This window comes from Phacochoerus africanus, chromosome 1 (assembly GCF_016906955.1).
Source record: "Phacochoerus africanus isolate WHEZ1 chromosome 1, ROS_Pafr_v1, whole genome shotgun sequence".
NCBI classification, from domain to species: domain Eukaryota; kingdom Metazoa; phylum Chordata; class Mammalia; order Artiodactyla; family Suidae; genus Phacochoerus; species Phacochoerus africanus.
Window position 1 is genome coordinate 115693954 of NC_062544.1, and position 14012 is coordinate 115707965.

At 41.8% G+C, this 14012-nt stretch overlaps 1 protein-coding gene across 1 annotated transcript in view; it reads right to left on the reverse strand.

Annotated features, from left to right (window-relative positions):
* Positions 1-83: 83 nt before the first annotated feature.
* Positions 84-14012, reverse strand: part of DCP1A (decapping mRNA 1A) — a 60707-nt gene continuing 46778 nt past the window's right edge. Inside the window, exons 7-10 of the mRNA XM_047776897.1 lie at positions 9224-9976; positions 7058-7123; positions 4349-4567; positions 84-4044 (exon numbers count right to left, since the gene is read on the reverse strand). Of these exons, the coding sequence (XP_047632853.1) occupies positions 3964-4044; positions 4349-4567; positions 7058-7123; positions 9224-9976 (1119 nt within the window). The 3' untranslated portion in view covers positions 84-3963. The remainder of the gene's footprint in view (positions 4045-4348; positions 4568-7057; positions 7124-9223; positions 9977-14012) is intronic.

Genomic DNA, 14012 nt, shown 5'->3' on the forward strand with positions numbered 1-14012 from the left:
ACTAGGATGCTCTGGCAAAGTGCAACAACTCATCCAAAAGTTCCTGTTTCTGTAAATTCAATAAAAACACAATTAGAATGTAGTAGGTGCTAAAACGTAGTTTTGAACTTTTATTAAAAAAATATATTTGCAAACATATAAAATTTAGGATGAAAAATGCTCATTTGAAAACAGGTAATAACTTAATATTTGCAAACATACACAGATGGTATAAAATTCATACCATTAAAAATGTTAATGATGCTGTATTGCGCTCATGGAACAAAAATTTTGCTGTAATTCCAGAGCTTCTCGTGCCCACAACTCAGGGAGCTGAGACTCTGGTAGAGTGAAAGTCATGAGAGCCACATGGCCAAAGCAGGAATACAGAATTTAAAAAAAGTAAGAACGTATATTTTAAAAACATGTTTCTTAAGGAATCACACAGATAAAAGGGAAATACAATTTTGCATTTCCCCATTCAAAGTGAACGATATTGCATCATAGCATTTCAAATGAAGATGTCAAATACAAAACCGAGTGAAACATTGCACACATCTCTCCTGCTAAATTTGCTGAAAAACAGGCTCCTTGAGGCCCCGGCCCACTCAGGGAAATTTCTCAAGCACGGCTTTTAAAAAGCTCAGTGCAAATTGCTTTACTTGGTTCAGATTTTAACATTTTAGACACCTGAAAACACAGGGCACTATTGGTTCCAGAAGGCCTTTTGAATACAACCAAAGAAAACCAAAGACAGGTAAGAAAGAAACATGTGCTCAGCAAGAATGCAGGACACACATATGCCCTTGTGACTCCTTGTCTACACTCACGAGGACTGAGCCCACTCGTGCCTGTGCCACCTCTCATTCCTCTGTGTTGTGACATTCTGCCCAGAGTTACAGTATGATGGCCGATTTTGTTTTTTAAGCAGTTAGGCACCTTCAATTTCATGTTGCATTATTAGTAATACAATGGCAGTTATGGCCTCTACTACCAAAATCAGAAAAACTCAAACTACATTCTTTGGGGAGGAGAGTAATAAAGCTGCATGGTTTAAAATATTTACCTAGTAGAAGATTTGATGGGGTTTATACTTTTTACAAGAAAACATAGGTGGAAAAAGAACAATTCTGGACATGCAAAATCAGGTCATAATCTAAACTAAGGCTGCTCATCCTCTGGCAGAGAGGAACCCAGGTCAACTTGGGCTTGTAACAAAATGCCACCTGGGGATGGCTGCCCAAAGTCCTCGCAAGTAAGCTGTGAACACGCATATTCCCATGCAGGTGGCACGAAATGCTTCTCCCGACACTGACAGTCACTTGAAAACTTGAAACTCAAAGTCACACCTTACAAACCTCAGGAGAGATGCACAATGAGGAGGTGCTTCTGCCTTAAAGGAACATTGCTGCCTGGAGGTGGGAGCCCCTTTGAAGATACCACATTAACTAGACAAAAGAAAAGCAGTGCCACCCACCGGGGTGAGGGGGTGGGCACACGACAGACTGAGTGACCTAAATGCAGGTCACCTGGAGTTATGCAAACCTAGCAAGAAGCATCTCTGTTTTGGTGTCCATTCTGATTCAACTAAGGTTTAAAACTAAGATTCCAGTACAGTCACTGCAACGATGTAAACATGCAACCTAAACTAGCATGAGGTTCTGGACAGAAGCCTGAACGAGGAATAAGGCAACTGAACTGCGACTTTCTGGCCAGGGTCATCCAACTACAGCTATTCAGGCTTGGCCTGATTTCTCTGGGGACTCATTCTGGCCTAAACTTCCTGGTCATCATGACAGTGAACTTCTGGCTTCTGAATTTTCAAAATGCTTTGACTATCTAAATTTGGGAGTTGAAACAGGTTTATCCTTTTCAAGTCTCCATGACTTGGGCACTTAAAAGTTTATTTTCACACTAAGAAAACACAGATTCTTTACTATCTATCATATTCATTCCTTGGATTAAAGGGTGAAAATGAACAGATCTGATTACAGATCTTCTTCAGGATATTCTCTCAACTTTCTTAATAGTGTACACACTCAAATCACCATTTCAATCCAAATGTCTATCGTAACAAGAATCCCTCGATTCTTCTGCTGACCAAAGCCCACTGCAATTACGCCTGGGGTGTGAACAAACCTACCAGTACAACTCTTCTCTGACCACAGTCACATAGTTTCCCGGATACCATCTCCTGGTGTCAGGAACACTTCGTATCTTACTGCAACTTTCTCTTTCTGGGTGATGCATAAGCAATTCATTTTTGGTTGCTGAATTTATACACTACCTTTGAAAACAAACTATTCCTAATTGAGTATGAGAACCTAGAAGCTTCCCTGACTTCTGCACAATTCTCAAATAACTAGGTAGACAGCTATAGAAAACACTAAATTGGGAAGCAGAGAAGTTACCCAGGAAGGATTTCAGATTAACAAAAGCCAATCAAAGTATTCTTTATACTAAAAAACTAAGACCAAACTAAAACAAGTACATAATTCACAAGTGATTTTCTAAAATCTCAGCTAGGAAAAAAAAAAATCTATGGATTTATGATTGAGTTACCATTAAAGCTTAAATGATTGTTCCCAAGGAACCATCACATCTGTCAGCATTATTCACAGCTAATCCTTATGCTAGCTGGTTGAGCCAATTGGGTTTTTTACCCCATCATTAAATAGTGCTCAGAAAAATAAGCAGTGCATCTTAATTGGTTAAATACTATAAAATGACCTGTATCATAGAAACGAAGACACTTTCATTCAAAGAATATCTTAAAATTACTATTGCTGAAATAAATCAAAATCTACTTTAAAATATTACTAATCACCATTACATGCCATAAAAGAATAAATATAAATCATGGCAGATCAATAGCAGCATAACAAAGCATCTTTACATATTTTCACACTTTGGGCTGTAAAAGTACTCACAGCCTAGGAATACATTGGTAAAGTTCTGAATTTCACACTTTGCTTCAAACTCCATATTCTACAATAAAGTAAGGGCAGTGTGAATAACAGCTCCCTTTTCTGCATAGCTTTAAAACTATTCTCAGTAGACTTGAGGAACAGAACCAGAATGGCTTTGTCAGATTGGTCCACTGGTCCTTTTGTCAAAGTGTTAAGGAAAACAATTAACAATGACTTCTAACTGTATTTAGACAGAAAAGGAAAATAAGGCTATGATTCACACAGAAACTCAACATTTTCAAAACCACTGGAGAATTTAACTTAAAAAGATCTCTGATAGAATTTGGGCCTTAACAGCCCCAGCCTTTGCCTCAAAGGTATGCCCTGCCTGCTCCCACGCTACCATAGGGCCAGCAGGGTCCTATTCAAATGTTGTCACCCCACTAGGAGTCTGTTGCATGGCACCTCTGGGGACACCTAAAACATAAGTAAGAAATTTCAGAACTTTTAAGGCCCAGATGGGGCATTAATATAAAATACACTTCACTTGAATAAATCAGTCCTAATTTGCCAACTTAGAAATCGATGATCCTTAAAACTGGAAGCTACTTTGCACAGAACTGTCTTTTGCTCTGTTCAGAACTTGACTATCACCCTAATGCTCAAGTTTTCAGGGGGAGGAGTGGAGGGATGAGGGGTGCAGGCTGGGCTGAACTCTGACTGCTGCAAGGCTGGTGACCCCTCTTCTCTAAGACCTTGAATGTGAAAGCGATCTGAAAATTAGGAAATCCTTATTACACAAACTTGCTTAGAACTGATGAAACACCCACACGACTTAAAACAATGGTATTTTTTTTTTTTTTTGTCAAAACAAAGGTCTGCTGGTGATGCTTCACAGTGAAACCTCCATTATCACTGAGAACGTCACTTGGAAAACATTCTTAAGAAGTGAGTCTCTTTCTCATAGGCTCAATTTTAGGACTCTCAAAACTCAGTGTTCTTTTTAGAAGTTTCCATGATGAGGCCTATTTGTTTTTGAGGTCGACATTCTGCCTTCAGATTCTCTCTGCTCCAGTCATAGGTTGTGGTTGTCTTTGTTCTTGGTCAGAACCTGCAAGTAGACTTCGTGAAGTGTACTGAGGAAGCTGGAGTCATTCTGTAAGAGATGGTAATGTCACATTGACCTCGTCAGAACTTACCTCCTTGATATCAGCTTAGGAAAAGGCTGTACAAATGACTCATAACTAATTACCCAAAGAATCTTACTGCCCATAGACAACCATGAGTAATATTTTAGAATTCACTCAGATATTTTTCCACCTGGAATATATATCGAGGATGAGAGAAACACTGGTCCTGGCTAGTCTTGATTTTTTTTTATTAACTAGTTTTCTAAGAAGAATTAATAGAATTTTTTTTATAGAATGAAAATTCAAAGCCTAAATTGATATCCTACATACCTTGATTAGATGTATTAATGTATCCTGGAGCTGAGACTTGCTGAGGATAATGGAAGGCTTTCTCTGATTTTCTGATGTTCCAACAGTGAGAGGAGAAGGGGAGCTTGCTTTCTTCTCCAGGTCTGAGGACCTTGTGACTGTCTGCTGGAAAACACTTGGAGAGAGCAGGACTGAGGACACTGCTGAGGTTGTTGCAGTAACCAGTGCGGGGCCTGCCACCTGCAGGAGAACAATGGTCATTTGGCACCAGAGTATGAAAGCCAGCAGCCAGGCCCAGAGTAGGGGATGCCTGACAATAAGCACAAACTGTAGGAGACTGGAGAGCAGAGTGCAACGTTAACTACCTGGGGCTCAGATAAACATTCAGGAGCAGCATTTGAGCATTTTAGTCTGGTTGGGAAGTGTGTTAGCTAAAGAATGACAAGCCTATTTCTATGATAAGGATGCTCTAGAGTTGTTAGGAGAAGTCAAGCCCAATCATCACAGAAGGGAAATCTGATAAATAACAGCAGGGTATGCACAATAAGAAGAATCCTAAGATAAATTAAAAATTTAAAGTTTTTACTTGAGGCTCAGGGAAATGACTGGAAGAAGGTATGAAGGAACTTTCTGAGGTGACAGAAATGTTACATATCTTGATTCAGTCATTAACCATGGGATATATGTACGTTGAAAATCAATTTAAAAATCTGGGAGTTCCAGGGAGTTCCTGTTGTGGTGCAGCAGAAATGAGACCGACTATTATACGAGAGGTCAGGTTCGATCCCTGACCTTGCTTAGTGGGTGGGGGATCCGGTATTGCTGTGAGCTGTGGTGTAGGTCGCAGACGTGGCTCAGATCCTGCGTTGCTGTGGCTGTGGTGTAGCTTTTATTCACCCTAGCCTGGGAACTTCCATATGCCACGGGTATAGTCCTAAAAAGCAAAAAAACAAAAAAAAAACCCAAAAAACAAACAAAAAAAATGCATTTTATTATATTTAAGTTTTATTTAGTAAAAAAGAGAATCTAAAAAATCGTTATGGAGTTCCTGCCGTTGCTCAGTGGTTAATAAACCTGACTGTATCCATGAGGACATGGGTTCGATCCCTGGCCTTGCTCAGTGAGTTGAGGATCTGGCATTGCTGTGAGCTGTGGTGTAGGTTGCAGACACAGCTTGGATCCCGAATTGCTGCAGTTGTGGTGTAGGCTGGCAGCTGCAGCTCCGATTCAATCCCTAGTCTGACCCCTAGCTGGGACCCTCCATATGCTGCGGGTGTGGCCCCCAAAAGACAAACACACACACACACACACACACACACACACACACACAAACCCAGTTATATGAAGCTAGTTAGTTTCTCTAGTGGTGTTTAATATATTTATTATACCATTATAGGTTTCAAAGATTTTTTTTTTTTTGCCTCTTTGTCTTCTTAGGGCCGCACCCATGGCATATGGAAGTTCCCAGGCTAGGGGTCAAATCGGAGCTGTAGCCTCCAGTCTACGCTGCAGCCACAGCAACATGGGATCCGAGCTGTGTCGGCAACCTACACCACAGTTCAGGGCAACGCCAGATCCTCAACCCACTGAGAGAGGCCTGGGATCGAACCTACATCCTCATGGATGCTAGTCAGGTTCATTACCCACTGAGCCACGATGGTAACTCCCAAAGATAAAATTTAAAAAAAATAAAACTAATGTCTACCTCCTTCCCCCATGTAAATGTAGTTCTAGGCTAATAATGGCTAACCATCAGAATATACAAATCAGAAGTAATCAGCATTTTCAATAATCCTCACATTTGATACAATCGACAGATAGCTACATTTCTCTTTCTCCTGTCACTCTCCTCATTTACAAATAGTTAAGAACTCTGCCATAGTTTCAAGAGTATGGTTTTGGTTCTGAGCCATTTAGTTAGGTGTTTTTTTTTTTTGGGGGGGGGGGCCCACACATATGGTATGTGGAAGTTCCTGGGCCAGGGATCAAACTGCCACAGTAGTAATTTGGGCTGCTGCAGTGGCAACTACAGGTCCTCTACTTGCTGAGCCACAAATGAACTCCCATTTAGTTAGCTTTTTTGGTGCAACACCAGGCTGACAGCTCCCAATGATCACATGCAGCACAACAAGCTACAGAAAAGATCTGTTAACAAGACCAGTCAGAAGCTGGCTTTAGTTTAAATTCTGAGACTTGAGGAGAGGCATAAAGGCTCAAAAAGGTAAATGGAAAGCTAAAATTCAGGCACTGAAAAAAACAAGTGTGCATGTCAAGGCTGGTAGGTAGTGGAGGATGAAGAAAAGTTTTAAACAATGAGGCAGGGGAGAGGCAGCAAGGAAGGGACAGAGAACACAGGCATGGTAGGCTTTGTCATCAGAGCAATGGAAGCCAATGAGAGCAGGGCAGTGACACTCTTCCAAGGCATAGATGATCTCCTACTTATAGAAACCAGGCTGACACGCTCTTAGCAGTCACCCCTTCACAAACACTGAGTGGCTGACCCTGCTGTTGCATATACACAAGGGAAGACACTGGCACAGATGTCCTGATGCCTACAGAGGCCACTGCAATGAACTCTGCCTGGGGGAGCAGGGGGAGCCTGGTCCAGGAGGGGTATCTAAGAAGGAGGGACCTAGGTTGAAAGCTAAAACTTTTTACTCAAGTAACAATGTTTTACTTCATACCTAGCAGAAGAACACACTGTGTTCTTCAGAAAAAGGGAATCCTTACCGGGATGGCACTGGATAACACCTTAGGCTGGGCAAAAACTTCAGGATCCTGGTTTTGCTGCATAGACTGCAATGTTTAAAAAGAAAAGATTAACGGATGTAGCAAGTTTCTATAAAGATTTCTTAGTTATGGGGGAAAAATGTAGGTTAGCAGCAATAAGGAACAGTTCAGACATGAACTAGTTCCTAGATTCTTGAGGGAAGAGGCTGACAATACAACCAACGACTTGACTGCAGGATGAGAGCTTTGGGACCCTTGACTCCCTCCAGTTCTACCCACCAGGGATGTAGGCAAAGCCTTGAAGGCCTAAGGAAAAAGCTGAAACCTGCATCTCTTATACAAGCTCTTTTTGCTGTTGAGGCTATAGAGATGCAAGATCCTGGCAGTGTGATACGTTGTGATAAGCAGATTTAAGCTTTGGACAGGTGGCACTAAATGGTCTTCATCCAGAGTCACACTTTCCACATGTTAAAATTTTTTTTGGCTGTGCCTGACACAAAAGTTCCAAGGCCAGGGGCTGAACTCACACCACAGCAGGAACCCGAGCAATAGCACTGACAATGCTGGGTCCTTAACCTGCTAGGCCACCAAGGAACTCCCTGACGTGCTAAATTTTATCCCCATTCACTGGGAGACATAGAACCTCCTGTTGTAGAGCAAATACAACAGAACTCAATAAAGCCCCATGTCATAAAATTTGATACTGCCACAGATGAAAATGTACATTTATGTAGGCTTCACCCACAAGGAGGCATGCTGGAGAGCAGGGTGTCAGTCCAGAGGTCAAAATCTGGAGCGGGTGGCATTCAACATGGCCCACTGTGCTTCTATAACTACAGGAACAGTGGCAGCAGATGCATGTTGGGTGTGATACCTATGTGTTAAACAGAACATTCTCTCTCCTCCTTATAATGCAGACAGAAATGGCAAAGAATGACAGTTTAAGGTAGCTGATACACTAAGTTTCTTCTCTTTCTGTACAGAATTTCAGTGGAATGGAACAAAATACTCCATTAACTAAGAAATAATATTCAATTATTATGATGGGCTCTTCCATACAATATTACTTGGTAAAGGTTAAGAGCTGGGGATTATTATTATTGAAGAGCATGAGATTAAAACCCTCAACCAATATAGTCGTTCAGAGTGGAAGGTTCTAACCCCTTGGTTTTGTGATCTTGCACAAGTCACTTCAACTCTGACGCAATTTCCTCATTTGTAAACTCACCAACCTTATAAATTATTGCAGGATAAACATTTTCTTCACTCCCCACACGCAATCTACCACCAAGTCCTACTGATGATACCTCTTAACAGATCCACTTGTCCACATTCTCCAGTGAAGGCCCCCCAGCTCAAGCCTGGATGACTGTCCTGGGTTCCTTCCTGATGGGCCATCCTCCTCCCGCCTTCCTCTTACCCAGCAAGCCACCCTTGGCTCAAAGCCCTTGAAGGACTCCCCAGGGCCCTGAGAACAAACCTCTAACACCGTGACATAATTTACAAAGTTCTGCTCATCAACCAATACCTGGTCCCCAATGCTTCTTTCCCTACAGATCCAGTCGCATAATAGTTCTTTAAGTTCAGCAAATAGCTTCCCACGTGCAGGCTCTGCATGAGGCTATCTTCCTTGCCTCCAGAAGCTCTTCCTCTAGGCTAGCTCTGGCTGACTTCTACTAAGCCTTTGGCTCTCAGCTCTACACCAGTTACCCTAGGAAGCTTATTTGACCTCAGGCTTCCAAATCTAGGATGCTTTTACAGCATCCCTAATGTGCCTGGCACAAGGCAGGAACTCAGCAAGAGTACTGAGGGTGCTGGGAATGGAACAAAATTTGGGATAATTTGGATCCAAGGTCCTGAGTCAAATAAGGACTCTTGGAACTGTCAGGCAAATATGCCATAAGACACACTCCTGGAAAGGAAAACACAAATACTATTCCTTAGCTTTTATCAGTTGAAATAATTTTGGGAAATGGAATTGAGTTACAACACAAGTTACCAATGCTGTGGTTGGTCAATGAAGGGCTTCTCACCTCTCCTTTCTGCTAGCCCCTGACATATCCAAAAGCTGTTTCTTTAAACAACTCTCTGTCTCCTATCAATCAAAGTCCAGGGCCTTGCAGTTTCATCCTACCCAATTATAGCCACCCACCCTCCTGCCAGTACCTGAAGGGGAGCAAGCACCATGTTGCTGAGGGAGGCTGAGGCTCTTGCTGCTGCTGTTTTAGGGGGAGGCTCGATGAAGCTCTCAGGTGTGGCCAGCTGGCCAGCTGCTGGAGAAAAGCTGGGTGCCACTGCACCTTTCCCAAGTGACTGTGTCTGTATTTGGTCATGCTGTTGGGTCAACCTGAGTTTCTGGAGAAGATCAACACTTGGGAGGGATGTACTAGCTGTGTTTGTCACGTTCAGTGGGGCCCTGAATGGGCTCTGGCTGGCAGCCAGACTGGCCTGGCTCAGCTCAGGGACTGGCTGACTCGAGAGTGGAGACCTTTGTCTAGGCGTGGTCTTCACTGCCTGCATCATGGTGGTGCTTCGGGGTAAGCTGGGAGGAGCCTGTGCAGTAGAAGCTTCTGCTGGTAGAGTGGGACTGAGCACAGGGTGCAACGGGATCGCATAGCTTGGGGCCTGCTTTTCACTAGACTGTGTGATGGAGGCAGGAGTGATTAGCACCGGGGTGGTGACTTCAGGTTGCACTGAGTGGTGGGCAGCAGGACGGATGCCCATGTTTTCTGACTGAGGGCCCCCTCCTGAAGGCTCAAAGGAAAATGGTAGGAATGAGTTGGGCTCTTTCTGGGAGGCATCTCCTGGTAGTTTCTCCACTTCTTCTGACTCCAGACCCACAACTGTTGGCTGTTCCTTTGGTAAAGAGGTTCCAAATAATTCTTCCACTGTCAGATGTTTGTGTCCAGAAAGAGCAGACTGAAAAACAAATCGAACCATCCAATGAAAGAAATCTCTTGCAAATCAGTGTAACTAAACTTCTTTTCTATCAATCAAAACACTCTGCAGAAGCAAGGATGGGTAAAGTCTGGAAAATAAGAAATGGAACAAACTGAAGATGTCCTCGGGATTAAGGCCAAGGGGCATCTGATCTCCTCAAGGTAGTGGACAGAAATCTGCATGGGTAATAAAATTCAATTTTTAGGGACTCCAGGGTATAGTTTAGAATTTACCTTTTTTCATGGTAAAGATGCAATTCCTTTACCACAAAGTTAATTGCGGCTAATTGCCCCACATCAGTAACACATATAGGGAAATTATATACTCAAGAAGACAGAGGAACCAAATGCTGATCAAGCAATCTGACTTTTATTTTCATGATTCTTCATAAAAAGGTAGGCATTACACCTTGAGGACTGGGCCTTAAATATCGGAAAATAAATTTTACTACTAAAAAAAAATAAAGTGTGTAGGTGATTTACAGTATTATATATATTAGTTTCAGGTGTCCAACATAGTTAGTATTTTTATAGAACATACCTCAAAGTTATAAACGATTGGCTATATTCCCTGTACTGTACAATATATCCTTATATCTTACTTATTTTACTTTTTTAAAAAAAATTTTAGGGCCACACCTGCCAAATACGGAAGTTCCCAGGCCAGGGGTCAAATTGGAGCTGCAGCTGCCAGCCAACGCCACAGGGATTCAAGCCACGTCTGCTACCTATACCACAGCTCAGGGCAATGATGGATCCTTAACCCAACTGAGTGAGGCTAGGGATCGATTTATTTTTATTTTTTGGCTGCCCCACAGCATATGGAGTTCCCTGGCCAGGGATCAGATCCAAGCTGCAGTTGTGACCTAAGCTGCAGCTGTGGCAACACTGGATCCTTAACCCACTGTGCTGGACTGGGGATTGAACCTGTGTCCAGCATTCTCAAGACACCTCTCATCCCGTTGTGCCACGGTGGGAACTCCAGTTATTTGATTTTATATATAGTAGTTAGTACCTCTTAATCCACTGTCTTTTCTAATTTTTAATCATTTTTTAAATAGCAAGCCATTCCCCCTTCCTTCTCCCAAATCACAGAATCCTTAACAAAAAGGATTCCTGAAAATGTTAAGCCCCAAAATGTTAAATTTACATATATTTAGTGATCTGGTTTATTGATACCACTGCAACGAGTCAGAGGAGAAATATTTGTGCTTTCTATTTGTGAGCTTTCTTGCACCCTCCCTTCAAATAGTATTGCTGAATTCATTTAACCTTTATTTACTGAGTATCCACAGGGTGCCAGATTCTGCTCTGGCCCAAAGGACATACCAGGGAATAAGAAAAAAAGCCTACCTTGACAGAGCTTATGTTCTGATAGGAGACAAAACACTTTGAGAATGCAAGCAGGCTCAACTTATGGTTTTATTTCTAAAGTATGTGGACTTCTTGGTTGTTTACATATATGTTTACAGAGAAAAAAAATTCACTGAAGCACATGATTCTCAGGGCCCCAGAAAGTCTATAAAGGCCCTAGGACACTGCATCTGAAATAAAATGATGATAGTGTTATGGTATGATCATATTTCTATAGGAAAACAAGCTCAGCTTCCCCTAAATGTCTGTTGCATCCATTTGACTAATAATCATGGTGTTAAGCAGGTGCCAGGGTATTGTGCTATGATGGGCAGTGGTGGGGAGAAGAGGAGCTTCTGGGCAGCAGGTTCTTAAGGGAAGGGGGTTAGGGATCCCTTTTGCTGAGCAAGGACAACAGGGAAGGGAGGCTAGCACCGAGGACTGAGGATGCTAAGAGTTTACATGTGAGGGGCAGAAAAAGTATGAGGAGCATCACTGTGCATTTCACTCTGGGGTGAGGGCAGCATCTGCTGGATAAGAGAGAGAAGGCAAGGGCAGAGGATGGGAGATTGTGTAAGATAGGTGTTGTGGAAAAGAGGGACAAGCCTCTTCCGGTTGTACAAAATTATAATTTCAAACCAAATAATTATATCTTAGGAAATATTCAATAAAGAAAATTCTATTAACATAAAAAAGCTAACACATAAAACTTGGCAAGTTAATGTGACAAGAGGCTTTTTTTAAGTTGTATAATCTTCAAATGGTATATTTAGGCCCTCCACTAAATAGTGAGACTTAGTAAGATTATCCTATCACAATACTTTCTACCACTTACTTTAAGGGATTTCCCAGATTCAGAATCTCACTTCGAATATTAGGCAGCGCTAACATTTAATTATAAATTGTGAATGTAAAAAAAGTAATAGATTTTATACAGTTTAATATTCTTACATTTTTACTTTTGGAAAAATTGAAGAGCTTATGGTCTGAAATAAAAAATACCTAGGTTCGGAGTTCCCGTTGTGGTGCAGTGGTTAATGAATCTGACCAGGAACCATGAGGTTGCAGGTTCGGTCCCTGCCCTTGCTCAGTGGGTTAACGATCCGGCGTTGCCATGAGCTGTGGTGTAGGTCGCAGATGCGGCTCGGATCCCGTGTTGCTGTGGCTCTGGCGTAGGCTGGTGGCTACAGCTCCGATTAGACCCTTAGCCTGGGAACCTCCATATGCCGCAGGAGCGGCCTAAGAAATGGCAAAAAGACCAAAAAAACCCCAAAAAACAAAACAAAAAAAACCTAGGTTCAATAACCAGCTAGCTGTTAAGTGGGAAAATCACAGTATCTCTTTTCTTTTGTCTTTTTAGGGCTGCACCCACGGCATATGGAGGTTCCCAGGTTAAGGGTCGAATCAGAGCTGTAGCTACCGGCCTATACCACAGCCACAGAAAGGTGGGATCCAAGCCGAGTCTTCGATCTATACCACAGCTCACGGCAACACCAGATCCTTAACCTACAGGGATCAAACCTGCGTCCTCATGGATACTGTTCAGGAACTCTTGCAGTATTTCTATTTAGTTCCTTCATCTGAAAAATGGAGGCAACTGTGGCTAATTATGTCATACAGGTATTGTGAAAATTAAATTTTCAATACAATGTCTGGTGCCCAACATGTATTCAGTAAATGGATACCAGTTTTTATCATCATTATATGAACCCAAATACAGCCTTAAAAGTAATCACGATAAATTTGTGTTTGGATATATCAAATAATATGTTGGGATATTAAAAATCCATCAACTCCTTCTGGAATCTCATACTCCATAATGCAAAGAAGTAACAACAACGAAACCACTTGATAGGGTATCAAGGCTGTGCTATTATAAATCACCCCATCGTTCTCCGATGCAAGGGGTCATTAAAGACACAGCTGTTTTGTCTGAAATTCACTGATAACATTTCAAATCCATTCACTGTAATCTGAAATAGACAATGAATTCTCATATGGGACAGAGGTCTCTTTCTCTCTGTCCAGACCACATAACTGTAGTGGAATGCAGAGGTTCCATTCCCCATGCTGAACACTGATTTATTCACTTTAGGATCCCTGGCATCATAGGTATCTATTGATAGGCAGAGAGAAAATGCTGTGCTCTATGAGGTACCTCACATAATTCCATGTGCAATAATACAATATTTGTGCTTTTGTGACTGACTTAATTTCACTAAGCATGTTTTCAAGGTTCATCCATGCTGTAGCAGGTATCAGAATTTCATTCCTTTCAAAGGCGAAACAACACTCCATTGTGTGTATATACCACATTTTGTTTATCCATTCATCTGATGAGTGACATGCAATTTGTTTCCACCTTTTAGCTATTGTGAATAACGCTGCTATGAACAATGTAAAAGTATCTCTTTCAGTCCTTGTTTTCAATTCTTTTGCTTACATATCCAGAAAAAGAATTGCTGGATGATAGAGTAATTCTACATTTGACTGCCACAATGATTTCCAGGGCTGCTGCACCACTTTACATTACTACCAGCAATGCAAGGTTCTTCATATCCTCACCAACACTTGTTGGCCATCTGTGTATACATTTATTTGGAGAAATGTCTATTCCGTCCTTTGCCCGTTTTTCAAATGGGTTAATTCCTTTTTATACACAT